At 44.4% G+C, this 23,201-nt stretch overlaps 2 protein-coding genes across 6 annotated transcripts in view; one reads left to right on the forward strand and one right to left on the reverse strand.

Moving 5' to 3' along the window:
• LOC144101708 (BEN domain-containing protein 5-like) overlaps positions 1-12,293 on the forward strand; it is a 146,331-nt gene extending 134,038 nt beyond the window's left edge. For 3 of the 5 annotated variants that reach the window (XM_077634844.1, XM_077634845.1, XM_077634843.1), the window contains 2 exons: positions 9,265-9,478; positions 12,041-12,293. In XM_077634844.1, the coding sequence (XP_077490970.1) occupies positions 9,289-9,478; positions 12,041-12,228 (378 nt within the window). In that variant the 5' untranslated portion in view covers positions 9,265-9,288 and the 3' untranslated portion in view covers positions 12,229-12,293. Of the gene's footprint in view, positions 1-363; positions 9,479-12,040 lie in introns of those variants that run through there. The other 2 variants (XM_077634842.1, XM_077634841.1) reach the window with 2 other exon arrangements.
• A 7,608-nt stretch (positions 12,294-19,901) lies between these two features.
• LOC144101709 (uncharacterized) lies at positions 19,902-22,884 on the reverse strand. The gene is made up of 2 exons (XM_077634846.1): positions 20,150-22,884; positions 19,902-20,096 (listed from the first exon to the last, which is right to left on the reverse strand). Exons 1-2 carry the CDS (start codon positions 20,486-20,488, stop codon positions 19,905-19,907), a joined length of 531 nt encoding a protein of 176 aa, XP_077490972.1. The 5' UTR covers positions 20,489-22,884; the 3' UTR covers positions 19,902-19,904.
• Between the last annotated feature and the right edge of the window lie 317 nt (positions 22,885-23,201).

The raw sequence follows: 23,201 nt of genomic DNA on the forward strand, positions 1-23,201 counted from the left end.
TAAAAAAATCCGCCGGGCCGAGCATGCAAGGTCGCGCCGATAAAGCATTGGTTTCACTCTCGTCGCACTATGCGCTGCGATAACAGCCACCGGTCGCGGCTAGCGAGATTCACACGGACACGCTGACATGTTTTTTCGTGTTCATAATTTATTTTATTTGCTTTTCTTCCCATTCTTTCTGGTTTGCGGTCGTTTAATTGGAATTGCACCATTTTCGCTGCTGCTCGTAGATGCCCCCTCGTTTATAGCTGTACGTTTGGTTGGTTTGGTTGCTCCACCACTTCCACTGCTGCTCGTAGACGCTCCCTCATTTATGGCTGTACGTTTGGTTGGCTTGGTTGTTCCACCATTTCCTCCCCGCAGGGGGGCGCCTGCAGCTTGCAGGCGTCGCGACGGTGAGTGGCGACACCGCGGGTTCCCGAGCATCCGCAGGGACATCTCCGCAAGGGGATGATGGTGAACTGTGCATCACCACGGACCCGAGCACCCGCGCCTCGCCGTGCGTGGCATCGCCGTGTCCGGGGAAAAGGGGATCCTGGAGGTTGAGCCGATGCCGAGCGTTTGGACCCTTAAGGCCCCTTGGCGGAAGCAACACACCACTTTGGCCCCAGCTTCCTGCAGACGGCACCTCCGGCCTGACCCGACCGGGGGAAATCGGCAGTCACCTTTTCCTATCCTCCTCTTCATCTTTCACTTTCCTATCTCTGTCTCACAACTCTCCTATATCCTACTCACTTCTTAGTTTTTCCTTTTTTCCTGGCGGCGAGGGTTAACCTTGTGTGACCAACTACCCTGAGTTGCGTCATATTTGGTTATAGTTGAGGTGTACAGCTGGCGTGGGCAGGACTTGCTATCAAGTTCCTGTCCCGTCCCCTTGTTGGACTCCGTGGTGGGTGGCTGGCACCATGACCGAAAAACAAAGTTTTTTTTATGGCTCCCCAACTTTCAAAACCCGATCGCTCTCTCAAAAGAGGGCGGAACGAGGCAGACAACTTCTTTCAAAAAAGAAAAGTAACTTTCCCCAAATATCATGTGATCCACAGTGAACAACAAGATAAACAGGCAAGAATAATATCCCCCTTCCTTGTGTCAAAGTGCTTGACTGAAACCCTAGGCATTGGCTATAAGCTGTCAAAAATGGCCAGCGGCGACTTATTACTCGAACTGTGTGACAATGTCCAACATTCTAAGCTCTCCAACCTAACGTCCATAGGGGAAATCCCGGTCTCCGTGACTCCTCATCGCTCACTAAACACTGTCCGAGGCGTAATATCGAAAAATGATTTTCTTCACATAACTGAAAAAGAAATGCTCGAAGGGCTCATCGACCAAGACGTCATAGATGTCCACCGAATCAAAATCCGGAAGGACAACAAGGAAATAGACACAAAACACATGATCCTGACGTTCAACACCAGCACCCTGCCCGACACAATCGACGTGGGATATTTGAAAATCAATGTACGACCATACATACCAAACCCTCGCAGGTGTTTCAACTGCCAAACGTTCGGCCACGGCTCACAGAGCTGCCGCGGTCGTAAAACTTGCGCAAAATGTGCCTCTAAGGATCACCAGTCTGATGTATGTGACGCAGCCCTGTGCTGTCCAAACTGTGAAGGAGAACATGCTGCATACTCCAGGGCGTGTCCGTCCTGGAAGAAAGAAAAAGAAATTATCACCATAAAGACCAAAGAAAACATTTCTTTTAAAGAAGCGAGAAGGCGTTTTGCGCTTACAAACACATTCTCCTTCACAGCAAAACAAAACTTCGCTGATGTGGTGCGCAGGGGCGTAGCACCGCACAGCACTCCGGCACCTGCCAAGGCCGCTCCCACCGAGCCTATGGCAGGGCCATCCACGCCCCAGGCAGGGTCAGCGAAAGCTGCCCTGTCACTGCCAAAGCAGGGACCGCCGGTCCATGGGTCGGCATCCCGCAGGACCTCCCCCCGTCGGGAGAGGCCTGAAACTGACACAACCGCGGCTGCGCGGTCCTCCAGCACCTCTGTTGAGGTGATGGATACAACACCCACTCCGCCTCCATTACAGCCGCGGAACAGCTCTCTTGAGCGAAAAAAAGACAGGCCCCTCATAACGGGCCCACCTCATAAGTAAATCTCCTTTCATTTTCTTTTAAAAACACAAGCATGGCTTTTTTAATTCAATGGAATTGTAGAGGACTTATGCGGAATTATAGTGTCATAACACATATTTTAGGGTCAATGTTACCCATAGTTTTATGTCTTCAGGAGACCAATCTTGGTCCACAACATGTGCATATCCTGAAACATTATCAAACTTTTAGACGCGATCGCGAGCAGGCAAATCGACTCTCAGGAGGCGTCGCAATTGTCGTCCAAAGCGGCGTCCCTGCTCGAGAAATAAAGCTCAATACAAAACTAGAGGCGGTTGCAGTCAGCATCGTCAGCTATAAAACACTAACAATCTGTTCCGTATACATTCCTCCACATTTTACATTAACAGTCCATGATCTAGAAGAATTGATAGATGAACTTCCAGAGCCATATCTGGTAGTTGGGGATTTTAACGCTCACTCCAATTTTTGGGGAAGCGAGCGCTGCGACTCTAGGGGGCAAACAATCGAAGATTTTATCCTCTCAAATAACATCTGTCTTTTAAATACAGGAAAAGCAACTTATTGTTGCCCAAGCTCGGCAAAAATGAGCTTTCTCGATTTAGCTTTGGCATCACCATCGCTTTTTACAGATTTTAAATCGGATGTTTTAAATGACCCTCTGGGAAGTGATCACCTACCTATTATCATCAGCCTCTCATCGTCTACTGCAGTCATCCCCACAAGACCACGGCGCTGGAAACTTCACCTCGCCGACTGGTCACTTTTTACAGCAAGTGCCACACTAGAAAAAGAATTTTGTGAAGATCTCAGCATAGACGAAATTAATGGAAAATTTACTACATGCATAATATCGGCCGCTACACTAGCCATACCACAAACAACAGGACTCGTACACAAAAAACATAAAGTATGGTGGACACAAGAATGCACATTGGCAAAAAAACAACAAAATATAGCTTGGGGCTCTCTGCGTCGGTATCCCACAGCGGAGAACTTGATTGCCTATAAGAGGGCCAAGGCCAAAGCGCGATTCGTTCGGAGAAATGCCGAGAAATCCTCCTGGCAGAAATATGTGTCCTCTATAAACAGCTCAATAACCTCAAAAAAAATGTGGGAAAAAGTTCGAAGATTCAGTAGTGACCATACCCCTTTCACACTTCCTCTGTTGACTACACCCGGGACACAAACATCATTAGAAGAACAGGCCAACATACTAGGTGAGCATTTTGCTGAAGTTTCCAGTTCGTCCAATTACACAAACACGTTCCAGAAGTACAAAGCAATAGCAGAAAAACAAAAACTTCCATTTGCAGCAGGTATGAACGAGGACTACAATCAACCCATCACACTCCAGGAATTGATTAAGGCATTATCTTGTGGTAAAAAGACAGCAACAGGCCCAGATAATGTGCATTACGCTATGCTCGCCCATCTCTCCGAGGCTGCCGTGCAGGCATTGTTGAACTTCTTTAACAAAATATGGACAACTGGGAATATACCTGAGGAGTGGAAGAAAGCAATAATAGTACCTTTTCTGAAACCCGGAAAACAACCAACAAGTCCTAACAATTACAGACCGATAGCCCTCACCAGCTGCATCGCTAAATCTTTCGAAAGCATAGTAAACATTAGACTGACCTTCACACTTGAATCTCGTCGACTCTTAGATTTACATCAATGTGGATTTAAGAAAGCATGCTCGACCACTGATCACCTTGTCCGACTAGAAAACATCATCCGAGAGGCGTTCATCCACAAACAGCACTGTATCGGTGTCTTCTTCGATTTGGAGAAGGCATATGATACCGCGTGGAAGTTCGGCATCCTCCATGACCTAGCAGATCTAGGGATCCGCGGCCGGATGCTGAACTGCTTGAACGACTTCCTGACTAACCGCACATTCAGAGTCCGTCTGGGAGCAACTCTATCAACGACATTCGCCCAAGAGAATGGCGTACCCCAGGGATGCATTTTAAGTACGACACTCTTTATAGTAAAAATGAATTCCTTGGCCAAAGTAATACCTAAGTCCGTAATGTATTCAGTTTATGTAGATGACATACAGATAGCATACACTTCTTCCAACATACTGTCCTGCGAGAGACAAATACAAATCACACTAAATAAGCTGGCTGCTTGGGCAGAGAAAAATGGATTCAAGTTCTCCCCTCAAAAAACAGTAGCTGTTTTATTCTCATTACGACGAGGCCTACAGGTCGATCCCAATCTGTGCTTGAATCAAACCACACTGCCAGTCAAACAGGAACATAAATTTTTAGGCGTCACTTTTGACAAGAAACTTACATTTCTGTCACACATTAACAACCTGAAAAAGAAAGCATCCCAAGCCCTCAATGTATTAAAGGTACTCTCGCGAAAACGGTGGGGGTCCGATAGAGCATGCCTATTGCAAATATATCGCTCTTTGGTGCGCTCCAAGCTGGACTACGGGTGTGTGGTATATGGTTCGGCAAGAACATCCTACTTGAAACGACTGGACCCTGTTCATAATCTTGGTTTGCGCCTATCAACTGGAGCTTATAGAACATCCCCGGTAAAGAGTCTTTACGTTGAAGCTAATGAGCCCACACTAGAGGATAGAAGAGTCACACTAACATGCACATACATCCTAAAAACCCGTTCTCTCCCTAAACATCTCTGCTATCCCATTGTTACCAAGTGGCCATCTAGGAGAATATTCAATAATAAACCACATTTTATCAGGCCACTAATAATGCGCTTTGAAGATAAATGTGAAGACTTAGCAGTGCTGGACGCCCTACCTAATATTGCACAAAGACATGAATATCTACCACCATGGTACAGCCTTCCTTCAGTGTGTGACTTCACATTGACACACTTAAACAGAGAGAAAATACCACACGAGCACATACTGCAAGAGTTCTTTGCACTACAAGAAAAATATGACACTTACACCGAATTTTACACTGATGGCTCAAAAACAAAGTCATGTTGGAAGTGCAGTAATTCAAGGAAAAAATGAAAAAATGATACGACTGCCACAGTATGCATCGGTTTTTACTGCCGAGAGTTATGCAGTCTTTGTAGCCGTAGACCAAATAGTAAAAGAAAACATAAAAATAGCATCATTTACACCGATTCATTCAGTATGCTAAAAGCGCTGCATTCTACAAACGCTGCTGAACCCATAATAGGAAAAATCATACATAACATAGTTAAAATTACAAAGCAAAAACATAACATTATATTCTGCTGGGTCCCTAGTCATGTTGCAATTTTAGGTAATGAGAGAGCAGATGCTTGCGCAGCACAAGCTAGAATTGGCCATATAAAACAAGTTAACATACCACAGAGGGAGTTTGCTAAATTACTGCACAGTAAACTCTGGAATAAGTGGCAGATTGCATGGGACGAACAAACAAACAACAAACTACATTCTATAAAACCTGTTTTGGGAGAATGGAGATCATGTACACATCAGGAGCGTTTCATAGAAGTTATTTTGTGTCGACTAGGCATTGGACACACACACCTTACTCACTTCTTACTGACAAAAAAAGGCAAACCTCTCTGCGAAATGTGTGGCGATGAACTCACCGTAAACCACATTTTAATTGTATGCAAAAAACTGGAAGAACTGAGGAAAAAATATTTCACAACATTGTACAATGAATACATCCCACTACACCCCATGTTACTTTTAGGAGATCAAGCACTGGTTGATTTTTCTAGCATTTTTAAATTTCTCAGAGAAGCCAATGTTTTATACAAACTTTAGATATAAAAAGCGTAACCTTTAACAAAAGCTCTAACCGTGTGTTTGGCGCATCATAGCCTAAGTTGCTTTTGCGCCATTAAAATCAATATAACTAACTAACTGATGCCAAAAACTTTTAAATAAGAATTGCTGATGATAATAGGAATGCCGTTTCAGGTTGCAGCGGCTCATAAACCTTGTATTCGTCACTGCAGTTTTTTTTTGTAACAATAGCTGCATTACGGTAGCATTTCGAGGCTTCAGCGTGGCGGTGCTGCCACCCTGTGGCACTCTGTGGCTGCGTCGCCACACTGTCACGTGGTTGGTCACGTGCGGAGCAGCTGCTGGGGGCGCAGCGCCATGGCTGATCACATGGTTGGTCACGTGACCAAGTTCCTCTCGGCCAGCCATAGCTATCGCGTCACTCCAGGTGTAACCAGAGCTAAGCCACCGCCTATTTTTTTTCATTTTTTGACAAGTACCTGAAGGTGAGGTTAAAAATGAAATTGACTTCATAATATGTGCTCACCCTGGTATCGTGCAGAATGTGGAGGTCCTCAGAAAGGTGCGTTGTAGCGACCAGCTTAGACTCGAATTAGCTTAGACTTGAAGAGGGAATGGAAGAAGCTAGTGAAGAGGAAGTCCATTAACGAGCTAGCGGTAAGAGGGAAAATATAGGAATTCAGGATATCCCTGCTGAACGGATAATCAGCTTTAACTGAGGAAGACGATCTTATTGTTGATACAATGAACGATAAACTGACAGCAATCATTACAGAGTGCACAGTAGAAGTATGTGGTGGGATGGTTCAACAGGATACCAGCAAGCTATCTCAGGAGATGAAAGATCTGATTAAGAAATGTCAATGCATGAGGGCGTCTAACCCTACAGACAGAATAGGACTAGCAGAGCTATCGAAGTTAATAAATAAGCGCAAGGTAGCCGACATAAGGAAGTTTAATATGGAAAGAATCGAGCATGCTCTAAATAACAGAGGTAGCCTAAAAGCTGTTAAGAGGAAATAAGGCCTAGGTAAAAACCAGATGTATGCGTTAAGAGAAAAGGAGGGCAATGTCATTAGCAATATGGATAAGATAGTGAAAGCAGCCGATGAGTTCTACACAAATATATACAGTAGCCAATGTAATCAGAAAGTTAATGATAGAGACTAGCGCACAGCAGTGGGACGCCCAGCCAGTAATGAAAGGAAATAAAGAAAGCCTTAGGAGCAGTGCAAAGGGGAAAGTGAAAAGGGGAAAAGCAGCTGGTGAGGACCAGGTAACAGCAGATCTGCTGAAAGACTGAGTGGAGATTCTGCTATAAAATCTAGCCACCTTGTATACGCAATGCCTTATGACCTCTACCATACCAGAAGCTTGGAAGAACGTAAACATTATCTTAATCCATAAGAAAGGAGATACCAAGGACTTGAAGAATTACAGACCGATCAGCTTACTGTCCGTTGCCTACAAGGTATTTACTAAGGTAATCGCTGATGGAGTCAGGGCAACCTTAGACTTCAATCAACCAAATGATCAGGCAGGCTTTCGTAAAGGATATTCCACAATAGATCATATTCACACTATCATTCAGATGATAGAGAAATGCGCAGAATATAACCAATCCCTGTATAATATAGCCTTCATTGATTATGAGAAAGCATTCGACTCAGTGGAAACCTCAGCAGTCATACAGGCATTGCAGAATCAGGGTGTAGATGAGCCGTATGTCAAAATACTGGAAGATATATATAAGAACTGTACAGCTACCATAGTCCATAAAATTCCAATAAGTAAGAGCATCAGGCAAGGAGACGCGATCTCGATGATGGTATTCACCGCATGTTTACAGGAGGTATTCCGAGGCCTGAATTGGGCGCAGTTGGGGATAAGAGTTAATGGAGAATACCTAAATAATGTGCGATTCGCTGATGACATTGCCTTGTTGAGTCACTCAGGAGATGAACTGCAAATCATGATCAATGAGTTAGATAGAGCAGCACGGTGGCTCTAAAAATTAACATGCAGAAATCCAAAGTATTGCTCAACAGTAGCGAGGGAACAGCAGTTGACATTTGGCAACGAGGTGCTGGAAGTGGTAAAGGAATACTTAGGGCAGGTAGTGGCAGCTGATCCGGATCATGAGGGAAATAACTAGGATAAGAATGGGGTGGAGCGTATATGGCAGGTTCTTTCAGATCATGAATACCAGGGTACCAATATCCCTCAAGAGAAAAGTGTACAACAGCTGTATATTACTGGTACTCACCTACGGGGCAGAAACGTGGAGGCTAACGAAAAGTGTTCAGCTTAAGTCAACAACAGCACAGCGAGCCATGGAAAGGAAAATGTTAGGTGTTATGTTAAGAGACCGGAAGCGGGAAGAGATGGTCAGGGAACGCATGTTAATGACATCCTAGTCGAAATCAAGAGGAAGAAATGGGCTTGGGCAGGGCATGTAACGTGAAGGCAAGATAACCGCTGGTCCTTAAGGGCAACGGAGTGGACGCCAAGATAAGGCAAGTGCAGGAGGGGGCGGCAGAAGGTGAGGTGGGCGGATGAGATTAGGAAGTTTGAAGGCATAGGGTGGGTGCAGCTGACAAAGGACGTGGTAATTGGAAAGACATGGGAGAGGCCTTTGCCCTGCAGTGGGTGTAGTCAGGCTGATGTTTATGATGATGATGACCTGAAACAATTTAACCCATGCAATAAACTCTGCTTGTTAAGCAAATATGTGAAGCTCCTGTCACCCCATTTTCTTTTTATTTATCTGACGGGCAGTGCCATAGAGACGTAGATATACCAAAAATATAAACCACATTCCCACTCCAGGCCATTATACTGTAAATATCTAGGTGCCATTCCTGCACCTTGTCACATGTAATTGAAGTGCATTGATGACTGTTAAGCTTTTCCTACTGTGCTCGAAATGGGGACGCGTGCTCTTGATAGATCCGATCTCATCATCAGCCAGATTACGTCCACGGGAGAACAAAGGCTTTTCCTAATGCTTTTCATCCCAGTTTCCTTGCTTTCTTCGAGTTTGCTTTATTACCACCTATGACCATTGACCATTGCTTGTTTCCTGCATTACAAGTTCTGCCCAAGTCCATCTTTCCTGTTGTGTTAGGTCTGAAATTGCTATGGTGACTCGGTGGTTATGGTGCTGGGCTGCTGACGTGAATGAAGTGGGTTCGATCCTAGCAGCGGCGGTCGCATTTTGATCGAGGCAAAATGCTAGAGGCCGCTGTACTGTGCGATGTGAGTGCACGTTAAAGAACCCTGGGTGGTAGAAATTTTTGGAGCTCTCCACTATGGTGTCCCTCAGCCCGAGTCGCTTTGGGACGTTAAACCCCATGAACCAAACCTTGGTCTTAAACTGTGCTCGCAGTGCTTATTGCTACTTTTATGTAATGGAATGGTGCAGGTGCTAATAGGACCACAGCTATGGATGCCTGCTGCAAAGTGGATATACGTATTGAAGAACACCAGCGACGCAAAGTGTTGCCTTGAGGTGGCACGGCATTTGTGGACATTAAGTGAGGCTGCTGAGCACAGCCTTACTGGGCAACAGTGCCGCTCCATCGCCACTGCAGCCAGAAAGCTACCTGCCACACCAGAGAAGGTGGAAGTGATGAAGAGTAATAGAGGCTACTCCCTACTTTTCTATTCACTTACAGATTGGACTAACTTTTCAACTAGTAGTTGCGGGATGCTGCACCATTGTCTTAAACCTGCTACATGCTGCTACAAATTTGTGGTTCTTGATGAAATTGTTGTTAGGCTGCGCCAAAGTGCTTTTCCAGCAATTAAGAGCTGTGAAGAATGCGAAGAGGCATAGACTACCACTTGTATAGAGAGACATGGCCCTGGTTCTTTTTTACCCACATGCGATGAGAAAAGTGACCGGCAGAATCCAGCGCTGGCCCGTTTTGCTTTTAGCGTTTTACTGCCTTCTGTTTATATGTACTATCGGGGACAAAAGTGGTATACTCCATGCAGTGGGAGCCGGAGCAATGAAAAACTGCATCGTAACGCCATCTACAGGCAGCATCTGGGATCCAGACAGCCAGCAGGAGCCCTTTATTATCTGCAGGCATGTTGTTTGATTCGTTTCAATGTTTCGTGCTTCAGCTCGCCAAAATGCCGAGCGGCGCCACAGCAGTAGCAATCTGATGGCCCTCTTGATTTTGTGTCTTTATTGCTACTGCTGCGGCGCAGCTCAGCATTTTGGTGAGCTGAAGCACGAAACATTGAAACGAGTCAAGCGACATGCCTGCAGATAATAAAGGACTCCCACTGGCTGTCTGGATCCCAGATGCCGCCTGTAGATGGCGCTACGCTGAAGGTTTCCATTGCTCCGGCTCCCACTGCGTGGAGTATACCACTTTTGTCCCCGATAGTACTTGGTGTGCTGCACATCTGCTTCTGGCCTTGCCAGCACTGTCTCAAGTGAAAATGGCGAATTCACATGCAAAGAAAGAATTGCTTTGAGCAGGCTCTAGCAGTGCTAAAGTTGGATCCTGCTAGATTTCTCAAGCTTCTGTGCAGCGTCATTGTGTGCATGTTCAATGTGGACCATATGAAATGTTCAGGACACGCTCCAGCTGATTGCTTGACCCCACAGACCTAATTTATGCACGGTGTAACAATGCCGTCAGCATCCGAGCTTCTGGTTTGTTTTTACTGTTGGTTCATATAAATAGGATTCTAAATTAAGCTACTTCTAATGATGGCAGGGTGGCATTCTCCTTGGGTCAGCGTATGATGACCAGATCCCCGTGATCTCACATGCACATGTGCATGCTTGATCGCTAGTTTGTCTTCTGCCATGCGAGCTTGAATTAATGTTATGGTGTGAGCAAGCTCAAGCAGTTTCTTTGTCTCAGGCACTTGAGGAATCGTAGAAGTATGTTACAAGCACACGGCAATGCCGGATTCCTCAGCGGAGAATCGTGGTGTTCCTAGCGACATGATGACCAACAGGCGCAACCGAACGCTTTATCACGAGAGTTGTGGCCATGGTGTGCTACAAACATGGCGGCAAGGAACCTATGCTGTGCCTTGATATGGGGAGAGTGCAGACAAACTCCTTGTGCATCATCGTCTTCTTAAAGGACCATGGACGCCTAATTTCAGTTGCATGCGTATTCGTTGAAATGATTTTTACACACTACAGTACTTCGTTCGCATAATATTCACTTACGACTGCTAAATAATTTACAATTGATTTTTCTTGATGCTGTTGCATTTTCATCATCTAAACAATGACTGTGACACGTCCAGTGTTTAGCTCATGTGAGGCAAAAAAGAACTGCAACATAATTGCTGTTGCATAATTTTAAATAAGTGCAACACAGGCCAATCTGCTTGAAGAACTGGAATCACAACAAAACTTATCAGCAGTTATATTGTAGTTTTTCTTTCCTCACGCGAACCAAACACTCCCAATGCATTACAGCCATTATATGGCTCATAAAACTATAAGTTCATCAAGAGGAAATAAAATTATAAATTATTTAGTGGTCCTAGAAAAATTGCACATGGTGAACTCTGTATTATGTCTAATGCATCATTTGACATAAGAAAACAAACTAAAATTTAGTATCTGGTCACCTCAAGTGTGGTTCAATCTCTGGTTCAATGAAGTAGACCGCTCTCATCCTGAACTACCCTATAACCTGTGGCCTGTTTATTCATCCTTGCTTTCTTTCCCATACCGACCCTTCAATAGGCATGCACCCGAAAACATAGCGATTAATGAGTGCAGTCGTGCACGAATTTTTAAATCTGTCTTTTACGTCTTAAAAGAAAACCATGCGGGCTAAATTGATATTGTAGAGGCTGAAGTGAAGACATTTCCTGCAACTTGCGCACAAAAAATTTGTGCTTTAACTGTACCGAATTTTGTGCATTTTTTAACACTGTTAATTTGGGCAAATTTAAAAAGTGCATGCGGATGTGGGCAATACGACGGCTACGCTGCACTGTTAAAATCTGTGCAGCATGTCATTTTTGTAAAACCATGCTGCAATGCTACAAGTTGATTGAAATGTACTGTATTAAACTTTGGTGCTTCTTGTACAAAGCATGATGTAGATGCTCCAAATTGAATCTTCCCCCGCTAAAAACCCAGCTCCAAAATCCTTTTGGCCATTCCCTCCACTGCATTGAGTAAAACGGATATTTTTTTAATTTTTCAGATTGCCTGGCTTATTTCGTCGATCAACATCCTGTGCCGGAACTGCCGAAGGACCACCTAGTGGCTGCTGTGCGGAAGCACCTGCGCAGCTTCTTTACGGAGGCAGCCCGCCAAGGCAAGAGGGTGCAGGGTGCTGCAGCACCTCGTGACACCCAAACCAATGAATTGCAGCAACACCCAAACCAGTGAACTGACGCTGGCCGCCAGGCAAAGAGGGTGTAACTGAATAAACACTCAGCTACCGTTCAACCTGACACTTTATGCACTTAATGCAAACATGGCGTAATGATGCCTGTTTGCCTCGATACATTCATACTGCATGTACTATACACACGTAATTCTGCTGTGGGCTGCCAGTCATACTTTCAGCTTATTATTCCAGAGAATCGTAGTCAAGTCCAAATTGCATTATCTTGTATATAACCTGCGCATTACTTATGCACTACCAAGAAAAAATTCACTATACTGGGCATACTCGCTTCAAGCCCAACAACCCTGCATACCCACTGCCTACCCGATATGCCCATTACCCGACATGCGCACTACCCATCATGCCTGCTACCCGACATGCCCACTACCCGACATGCCCAATACCCGACATGCCCACTACCCGGCATGCCCAATAGCCGACATGCCCACTACCCGGCATGCCCAATACCCGACATGCCCACTACCCGGCATGCCCAAAACCCAACACGCCCACTACCCGACATGCCCAATACCCAACACGCCCACTACCCGACATGCCCGCCATGCCCAGTGCCCAACGTGCTCATCACCATAATCCACTATAATGCTCGATGGTGGGTTCCAGTATGCCCGGTATATATTTTTCCGATAGGGGTCTTACGGACTTTTACACTGACGGTTCAAAAACGAATGTTTACGTAGGAAGCGCAGTGGTGCGAGGAAATTCGGAGACAGCAATGCGACTTCCACAGTGCGCATCCATCTTCAGCGCAGAATGTTACGCAGTATGTGTGGCAACAAAAAAAATACTAAACGAGAACCTCAAAAACACTATTATTTACACAGACTCTTTAAGTGTACTTACAGCCCTCCACTCTAGAAACGCAACCACTCCCATACTTGGGGACATCATACACAACATAGTAACAGCAACAGCTCGAGGACAAAACATTAAACTCTGTTGGGTCCCGAGCCACGTCGGAATAAAAGGAAATGAGAGAGCAGATTTGTGTGCCGCTGCATTTGTGTGACTGCATGAAATTAGTTCAACAGAAATTAAGACAAAAATGGCAGTCGCGTTGGAACAGCGAAGTGAATAATAAACTGCACTTTCTAAAACCAGTTTTGGGTGAATTTAAGTCATGTGTGCACCAGGAACGTTTTAAAGAAGTGGTTTTATGCCGTCTGCGAATAGGCCACACGCACCTCACGCACAACTTCCTGCTAACAATACAAGATAAACCTAGTTGCGAGGAATGCGGAGAAGAACTTACTGTTAACCACATTTTATTCTCATGTGTGAAACTAGAAAAACTAAGAAAAAAGTACTTCACTCAATTTTATCATGAATACATTCCTTTCCACCCAACATTGCTCTTAGCTGATAATGCCATTGTTAACATACCCTCCGTTTTTAGCTTTTTAAAAGCAGCGGGCGTCCTCGAAAAACTAATTTTTTAACCACTGGTTCTCTTTATTACATGATGCACCTCAGCCACTTTCTCATTCCTGAGAAGTAGGCTGAGGCTTTTTATTTGATTGGTTGGGAGCCTCAGGATCCTTGCCTAGCCAAGGATAGCCGCTAAGGCTGCCTGACCTTCTTTAAGGCTTTTACCATTAGCGATTTCCAAATTTCTTCTCTTCTTTTACTAGGCAGCACAAAGTTTTAGGTCATCTACGCCATCGGCATTTTTTGATATTCGTAAACATTCTACAGAAAGCCAATTCTACACCTTGAGTTTGGCGCATGATGGCCTTAGCTGCCTATGTGCCATAAAACACAACACACAACTTACTAATGAGTGCGCCTTTTGCGCCGCGACTCATTTGGGAGAGGCTCGGTAGATGTCCTCTTCCTACTAGATGTCGTCCCATATTCTAATTATTCACCAGTGAGGTTGTTTTTACAAACGCTTTCAAAGAATCCAGGTTTAGGATTTTCAAGTGGTCATGGACACCGAAATGCTGCGAAGCAGTCTTAAATTTCTCACACCATTCTTTAACCGCCTCGGAAGGCTCAGAATGTGGACATGCCCTCTGAATATTCATTTCGCCAAATAATTGGCGCTCTTTGTTCGTCGAGCGGTGCCGGGGGGATGGGGAACGTAATACAGACTCTTCACTTTCATCGGTCGAATTGTCTGATATTGAGTGTACAGCCAAATCGACCGAAGCATCAGGCTTGTCAATGGAAAATCCTTGCCCGCACGGCAATGAAGGAAATGAGAGCGGGCTCAGAATACATTCCTGACTACATTCGAGTTGCAAATCATCATTCTCTTCCACATCCTTATCCGACCCTTGCTGTTCCTGACTATGCCTTTCTGTCACATGGGATAGTACCGCCACATCTCCATCATTCGCATCATCATCTGTGTCAGAAATATGTGATGGTTGCAGCATTTCCTTCTCATTGGCCAATGTTTGCCAAAGTGTTTTCAGTACATTATATGGCAATGCACTGTTGGACACATACCCGCACGGGGCATGTTCGACATAAATTGTGCAAATTTCCTTATTCAAAGTGTCATTTTCCACTACACTTTCAAGTTCTGCAAAGATGACTGCGGGCTCTCTAGTCAAAATGGATATCACACGCACAGCCACGCGAGTTAACGGCTCTCTCAAAATGCTGATACCGGGACTGATGGCGCCGGCGCCATCACATGTCTCTACCAGCAACACAAGCTCTTCCACATTGTCAAACTTTAACAAAAAGTTCATGTGCTGGTCCGCATTTTGGAATGTTGCGGACCTAAAGTCTAGTATAACTTTTTTAGCGGCAAATGAGGCGGTCTGTTTTGCAACGGATGCGGTGCTATAATACTGATAATCGTCATTGTAGATGACGCATGGCGCTTTACGCAATGACACTTGCTCAGTTACCGTAGGTCCACACACAACATATCTTGGGGTAATAAAAACCTTTGGCCCAGATTCGCATGACGTTTCATTTAATCCTTGCATGACATCCCTCGTTGCACCAGAAAGATTTGTTGTAATGGCACAGTTTAAAGTGTCATCGGTTGCCACTTCATTCAATGAAATGTGCAATTCCCTGACATGACTATGTCATAATGCCCACTAAACTTTTCTTCACGTGATACCCCGTGGGTTGTACCGTCGATATGTCCAAAGACCGAAGTGCATGCGAACTATCTTGAATGTCAGCTTTTAACTGTTTTACAAAAGCTGTTAAGTCTTCATTTTGCCATACCACATAGTGTGCACATGGGCAATGTTGCAATTCCACGTTTGCTGTACCCTTTAGAAGGCCTGCAAATGACGTGGCGCGACCTGCCAAAATGTTTGTTGTAAACTTAATACTTGCATTGTTCACCCCATTCAGCACCAAAGCATCAATATCACTGTCATCCTTGTTTGAACAGTAATGCAAATTGACGTCTTTTGTGTATCGATACACATTGTCTTTTAAATTTACATATTTGACATTGGTGCCCGATGCAAGGTTGCATTCGTTTATGCTCGTGATTGATGCCTCGCATCTTGTCATTTGCAGTCTCTTTAAAGATGGTAGTGGTGTGTCAAATTGCACTTTGTTCACTTCATAGGTAATCTCACATTTATCAATGAGACAAATTTCTGTAATACATGTATGCACTTTTAGAAGTGCGTTCACCAAAGCATAATAGTTACTTGGCTCGTCATTATACAGCTTCAGAACAATGCCACAATCCACGCCAGATCCGTCTTGTTCTTTAGAAAGTTGGCCTGATACCTTTGGGTCCATCGTCGATGTGGAGACTGGCAATTGATGATGTCCGGTAACCTCCTCGACGGACGGCGTCACCACGGGTTCAATGTCCAGCGCCAGGAAGAGATTCAACTTTTCGTTGATTTCCACCAAACGATGTTTCAAACGACACGTCCCAGAGACGCCTCCGCAGCCGATGGTTAAACGTTGGGTTCCATGGAGAAACCCATCTATTGCCACAGAGGCCTCCTGGATCCGTCTGGCGTATGCATCCAACATTGATGCACCTCTAATGTAAATGTTTGTCTTAATTTCTAAAGCACAATAACAATATTATTCAACTCATGCCCTATGGAACAATGGAATAATGCCTTGGGAAATTCCAATACGAAATTGGTCTTGTGTTGATTCCCCAAATAGTTCTTGGGGTGATCCGTTTTGGGACGACCCCTGGCCCTTTTTTGCGGGGTAAATGATTCTCCTGCACACATAGAAAACATTACAAACTTTATGTTGACGTTTAAAACACGTTGGAGCACTTATAAGCATAAAAGGAAGGAAAATGTTTCAAACACATTTTTAGCCTCGCTGAGGAGTCGCAGAGACGCAGTGATCCGAAGCATGCGTGGTCTGGCAGAGCTGTCGAGCGTGGTTTAGCAGAGCTGTCGAGCGTGGTCTAGCAGAGCCGTCGAGCGGTGTTATCTACTGCGCAATCGAGCCGATTGTGACTGGCTGCCGACCGCCGGCTGCCACTCTTATAGGCCTCAATGGGGTCTTATCTCGATAGACCGCTCCATGCGCATGTCGCCGCGACATATGGATTACGCTCCCCAGTTGATACAGCACGAGAACACACACGTACGCAAACTGTGATTGAACAATTTACCTTTATTATTAATTTATACTACACTCGTAATACTTCCGTGCATTTCTTCTGATACAATGTCGCCCTTGGTCGTTTTGGCTGCTTTTTTCGGCGTTTTAAATGTGCACCGGTTTAGAATGTTCCTCTCCGTTGTCGTCAATAAAATCAGAAACGTCGCGAACGTCACTCTCATTACCATATGACAGGCATGATTCACAGTCAATATCATCCGTGTTAATTTCGGCATCCGAATCACTGTCATCGGTCTCATCTTCATTTAAATCTATCAGTTGCTTCAAATGGTCTTTGGAAATCACGTTAGCGTGAATCCATGTCGTAAACTTCAAAATCGTTTGCAGATGCGCATTAGTAGTTGCATTATTTAACACGTGCGTGTACATGGTATTCCCAGTGTACCCGCGGATGATATTCTTGATAAATGTATTGTAATCAGCAAATACGTTTTCTTCGGTGCCATCTTCCAGAATTCCAATTGACGGTAGTATGTGTTGTGATATGAGATCGGAGAGGCTCGACAATGCCTCTACGAATTTTAAAGTGGCAAACTAATCCTACGGACATACGGACGGACTCTATACTCTGAAGTGCAGTGTGTGTGAGATGGAACTGCTACTAACGAAACCATGTTCGTATCCTCCGTCTTTGTGCTTCGCGAGAACACTGCAATACAGAAAGACACTATCGTGTGCAATGGCCACGTGCTCAAGCAACAGTGGCATTTTTGCCGTGTTGGGGAAATGCATCGGAGAGCCAGTCATGGATTCGACGAACGTCGAAAATGGAGAATTTATGATCAACATAGAAGACTGGCCGCAATACCCTCAGTACAACAAGCGACACGTGACAGCAACTGTGGATTGTTTAAAGGCATTGATCGAGAACCACGGCTGCTATCAACACGTAAGCATTTCTTTTTCCGTCGAAATGCTTCGTATCCTTATGCTACAGTTTTACTTATGAATACTTGTTATTGTCGCAGGTTCGCATAGTTTACAACCATGCGACGTCGAGGACTAACAAGTACAAACGACTACACCACCTTTCCATGGATACCTGCGAAGAGAGGGGCCATCGCGAATCCTGGATCAGCAGAATCTGTTAGTGATGCATGCGTTTGGGAGTCACAGATCGTATGAACTGGTCAATCTAGTATGTACAGAGAATGACGCCTTTCACCAGCTTACCAACACATTGAGCTGTATCAGGTTCATGACAAACGTTCTTAAATTGAACATTGTTTTGAACACGAGAAATGTGGACGAAATCATGTGTGTAAAACGGTTACTTGCCCAGGCCGCATCGTTTGACATCAAGCTCTCTAGCATGGATTCTAATATCATCATTGAAACTCTGCCGCTAGGGCACACGAAAGGCAGATTTATCCCCCGCGTTATAGACGAGTTTGCAAAACAAACTTTTACTTTCACACAAGGTGAAGATGTTTCTCAAAGCTCCGACATGGGTACTCTAATGGACATCCCCACTAGCATTAGTGAATGCATAAATGAAAATAAACTGCCCTTAACCAGCGGTCCTCAGACAGACATCACGACAGCTGTCATACTGTGCTGCATGCAATTGAAGTGCAGCTCGGATGAGTTTGTTCGCATTCTTTTGTTTGGAAACAAATACCGCCGTGTGTGGGTCAAATTGCATACTTTGAAATTGGTTGATTTTGGATCCGCTCACAACAAACACGGTGTTGGAGACATTTATGCATTGCTCGCAACTCATCGAAAAGATGTCATGCCTCGCTTGGAAAGTGTTGACTTGTGTACATCAATCACTCCCCTCAACCTCACACGGTCGTCAACAGTGCTAAATGTTGTCGAAGAAAACCGTATTGGAAAAAAGAAAAGGCCTAGAATTTTTTACAGCGGAGTCGAAGATGCAATGGACCCCAACATTGATTTATATGCCTTTGAAAATGAACCGATAAATGTCCCTCGACTCGACTTTGTAAAGTTTTTCACATGGGTGCAGGCCATGTGTCTGTGGATTTACCAAGACAGCAATGACAGATTACCAACCCCGCCAAATGGGTTAAGACTGAGTCGTCTCGTAATGTACGAATGTGACAAGGCTGTGGTGCCGGACTTTTATCTTTTGCTACCAGTATTCAATACCGAAATTTATCTGGAGTTTGGTGTGCGTTTTAGAACCAGGACGGGCATTTATCCCAGGATATTCTGGAAAATTGGCCTCATATTCAGATATGCCACCTCGTACCCGGATGTTGTCAAGAGAATAGACTTTAACATATCTCTGGACCGCATCACGGCACCATTCATTATTCCGACTTTGCTCGTAGATTCACTGTGCAACGTGTTTGTCTATTTCAATGAAATCATTATAGGTGACAATGTTACTACCGTTGTCAAAAATGTGAACAGGATATACAGGGTCTGCTCCGAAATCCCAAATATACAATATTTGAGCTTTCCAAAATACATTCCACAGGCGGACGAGACGGATCCCATATGCACAATATTAAACGGACGTATTTGAGCTTTCCAAAATACATTCCACAGGCGCACGAGACGGATCCCATATGCACAATATTAAACGGACGTATGCATTGTTGCATGACCTTGTCCACCCGATGTGGTATAACTGACGCCAGAATCAGTGCCATTATGAGTAACAAGTACATCGATCTCCACGGAGACACTTGTGTATTGTGTAAACTTCACATGAGTCAATGCAAAAATGAGTGTGATCTCTGGATCAGGTATGAAATGAAACATGCCATGTGCAATGTGGCATACGCGCTACATTCTCCTTCTCCGGTAGTGTACGATGACATCCACGCTATGATGCTAATGAGAACTCACAAGTTTGTCGACATTATGCGTGCAGTGCTCGGTTGGGTTTCGCGAGCGGAATGTAAATATATGCTGTCGCGAAAACTCAGACGGCTTTAACCCGAGGCAATGCCATGTGCATAATTATTGCAAGAAAGTTACCACTTGTGTGTATATTTTGCTATGTATATAGTGTGAATAAAAGAATTTGCTGCGAAACTGCCTCCTCATTACCACATGGAAGTTTGTACTCGTAGAAACGTTTATTCAATCAATAAAAATCAACAAATCTTTTAAACATGTTCTGACGATGTTCATTGCAAAACAATGGCATCAACATGGTATTAATCGCGATGATGCGAGATTGAAATCGTTGGCGATCCCTGGCAAACTGCTCCCATGGTCCTTTACGGTCAATGTCGTCCGCGATATATACTTGAGGCTCTTGTAAGGAGAACGTAACCTGTAAGAGATAATACATAAGATGACAGCACACAAAAGAATGTAAAAGCTAACCTTTGGTGATGTGCATCGTGGCTTCTGAAGATCTTTTCGGTAGGCCCAGTTCCACTTTTCATTGACCGCTCGTATGAATGGCGATGCTTGTGAAAACACATCCAAGACCAATGTTGCGAAATCGTCGGCCATGGCGTTAATCCCAATATCCTCTCCTCCTCCGTCACTGGATTCGTCCCAATCACTGTCGCTGATGTCTTCGTTTCCACGCAAAATAAAGGCGATGTTAGGATTGATATGCGTTTGATGCTGGGCTATATACGTAAACACTTCAATCGTTTTCTCGATGACCGTAGTATTTACGGCAGTTATGTGTATTTTTTGTTCACTGCGCGCCATATCTCATGTATCCAGATTATGACTACACAATAGGACCAAATACATAACATATACTTTCGACATTACTTTGTTTGTGATAGCTTTTTAATAAGGAAAGAGATGGTTTAATTAATATTTGGAATTTTAGACATTGCTGGTTGTTGCAATACTATGCCGAGCAGCCCCTCTTCTCGTGTAGCGGCGCTTATGTAGCCATCGGTGGTATTGGCATTGGTATTATTTTTAATGCATATCGCGTTTAATTCCTTTATGACCTCGTGTTCATTTAACGTGCAGACGGACCCCCACTGGCCCGATGTCTTAAAGGTGCGCAATTTGCTACATATTTCGGTCGGTACGACTAATTTGGAGGGATCTACCACGACAAAATCGCCAAACTCTTCCAGTGTTGGGTGTTGAAACATTAGCTTGCTTATGAGATCTTCGCAGTCCATCCATGCGATGCGTGCCATTTCGACATGCTGTTCAAAATGCGGAGATTCGTCCGTCTTACAAGCTGCAAACTTTAATGAAATGAGCTTTGGATTTTCGCAACATGCAAATAACACGCTGCGCATACATCCTTTCAAATTGGGATCCTTTGCAAAAGACTCGTTGAAAGTCGACCACCCAGAAAACGAACGGGCGCTAAGCATTATTCGAGACACAACGTCAATTTCAGCCGTTAAAGATTTCAGCGCGTCGCCACAATTAAGCTCTACGTCGTAATCGGGCGTTATATACGGAGCAACAACATCGCATATTTTATGCGGCTCGGGGTGAACGAACGGATATACTAGCAATCCGGTTTTTGCACTCGATGCCATGTAATTAAACACGGTCGTGTTCACAGTGGTCCCGTCGTGCATACTAATGTATAATTGAACCGACTGGGGACAAAAATGGACTACCAATTTATTCGCGTTTTCTAAAATATCAATACGTTTCCAGTTGTTACAATCCAATAACCAAGATCGCATGTTGGGATATACATCTACTCTATCGGGTTTATATCTGCAGCTGTCTAAATCGATCAGCGCGTTTTGATTCATGTACGATATATTATGAATGTCGTTAAAACAAAGCTTTAGGTCGTGTCTGGGAGGGGGCGTGGTTCCCATTTCCAATTTAACAAAAATCGGCGCATATTCGGTTATGTTGATTAAATCTGTAAATCCAACTGGGGTATTCAATTTAACTGTTGATAGGGACCTGAGACGTCTCAGCGTTCTGTGTATTATATCACACTCGACCGGTTTTGAAAAATGACTCGCGTAAATATCCAAATGTTCGATTGCCGTCGCCGCTTGGACCAAACTGTCGTCGAATCCGCACACGTGAAACGGTAGGTTTGTGGACGTGTCGGTGTAATACGTTAATTTTTTCAGCGTTCGGCGATGTACAAACAATGCGTTTGTTACATGTCTGCACATGCACCGATATCCCACCCGCGGGATTGCAATGTACAAAGACTCCAACCCCGCACCTTCTAGGGCAGTGACGGGGAATTCGTTGGTTATGTACTTGTCATTTAGGCAATATTGGGAAAGCTCCGTGTATTTTATGCACCCCACGTGCGAATTGAGCATCGAAGCGTACCAATGATACAAGTGTTCGTTCTGTGCGTAGTCTATTATCTCATATATCATGAGAGATTTGGCGTATCTGATCACGTTGATTAGCCAGTTGTTATACATGTTTAACAATCCGAACCTGTGACTGTTGGGATTTTCAACCCTATTGAAAAATCTCATATATATGTGTCTCATATATACGCAATTATTGGATATGTGTCCACATATGAGCTTTACGTGCTCGTATGTCATGCGTGTTCGTATGTTACTGGGTCCCTCGTATGCCAAAACACCAATATACGGGACTCATATATACGGATTTGTTGGATATTTGTCATATGTGTCACATATCCCATACGTGTCACATATCCCATACGTGTCCCTCGTACATACGTGGGCCTCCTATTCCACGTTTAACATACGAGGGACTGGTCGTGGGGTTACGATGGCTTTGGAGCTCATGCACTGGAAAGCAATTAAAGAGGAATGTCCAGCTAACAGCTCTGAACGTGCAGGCTACATCAATGAACTTGCAACCCTTAGCAGAGCAAATGCTGCATCTCAGAAATAAATGGATGCTTGCATAAGCCTGGTTGCAGGGAATGAAATACGACTCTTTTCTTTCACTGCCTTTATTTTTATATTGCAGGGACAGGTAAAGACTACTTAATGTCTCTCAACATGTCTGCCAGGAAACGATTCATCTTCCCCCGCCGCGCTTTTTGATCCTCTGCAGTTGGATTGGCAATAATATAAGCATCAAATGCATCTGAAAGAGTAATATATTCACGACATAATTGGAAGACACACAGGTGCTGAAGAATAATGGGATTCAAATTATGTACATTTACATAAAATGAACACTCAGGAAATTTAAACATAATGAGACTTACTGCTCACTGCTGCCAGCTTTTCTGGGGTCAGCCCAGGTTTCTGTATGGCACCAGCTTTCAGAAATCGCCGGCATGCAGCGCCGGTGACACTCCTTCCCCGAAGATTTGAGACTCCCCACAAAAGTGTTGCAGTGTCCTTGCAAAACAGGGAGTCCCGACCTCGGGAAAGGAGCCAGCGCCACCGCTCCGCACTCACATACATCCCATTCCCGAGATGCACCTGATGTAAATGAAGTAAAACAGCATGTTTTTATACTGTACGGTAAC

Source organism: Amblyomma americanum, chromosome 8, assembly GCF_052857255.1.
Source record: "Amblyomma americanum isolate KBUSLIRL-KWMA chromosome 8, ASM5285725v1, whole genome shotgun sequence".
NCBI classification, from domain to species: domain Eukaryota; kingdom Metazoa; phylum Arthropoda; class Arachnida; order Ixodida; family Ixodidae; genus Amblyomma; species Amblyomma americanum.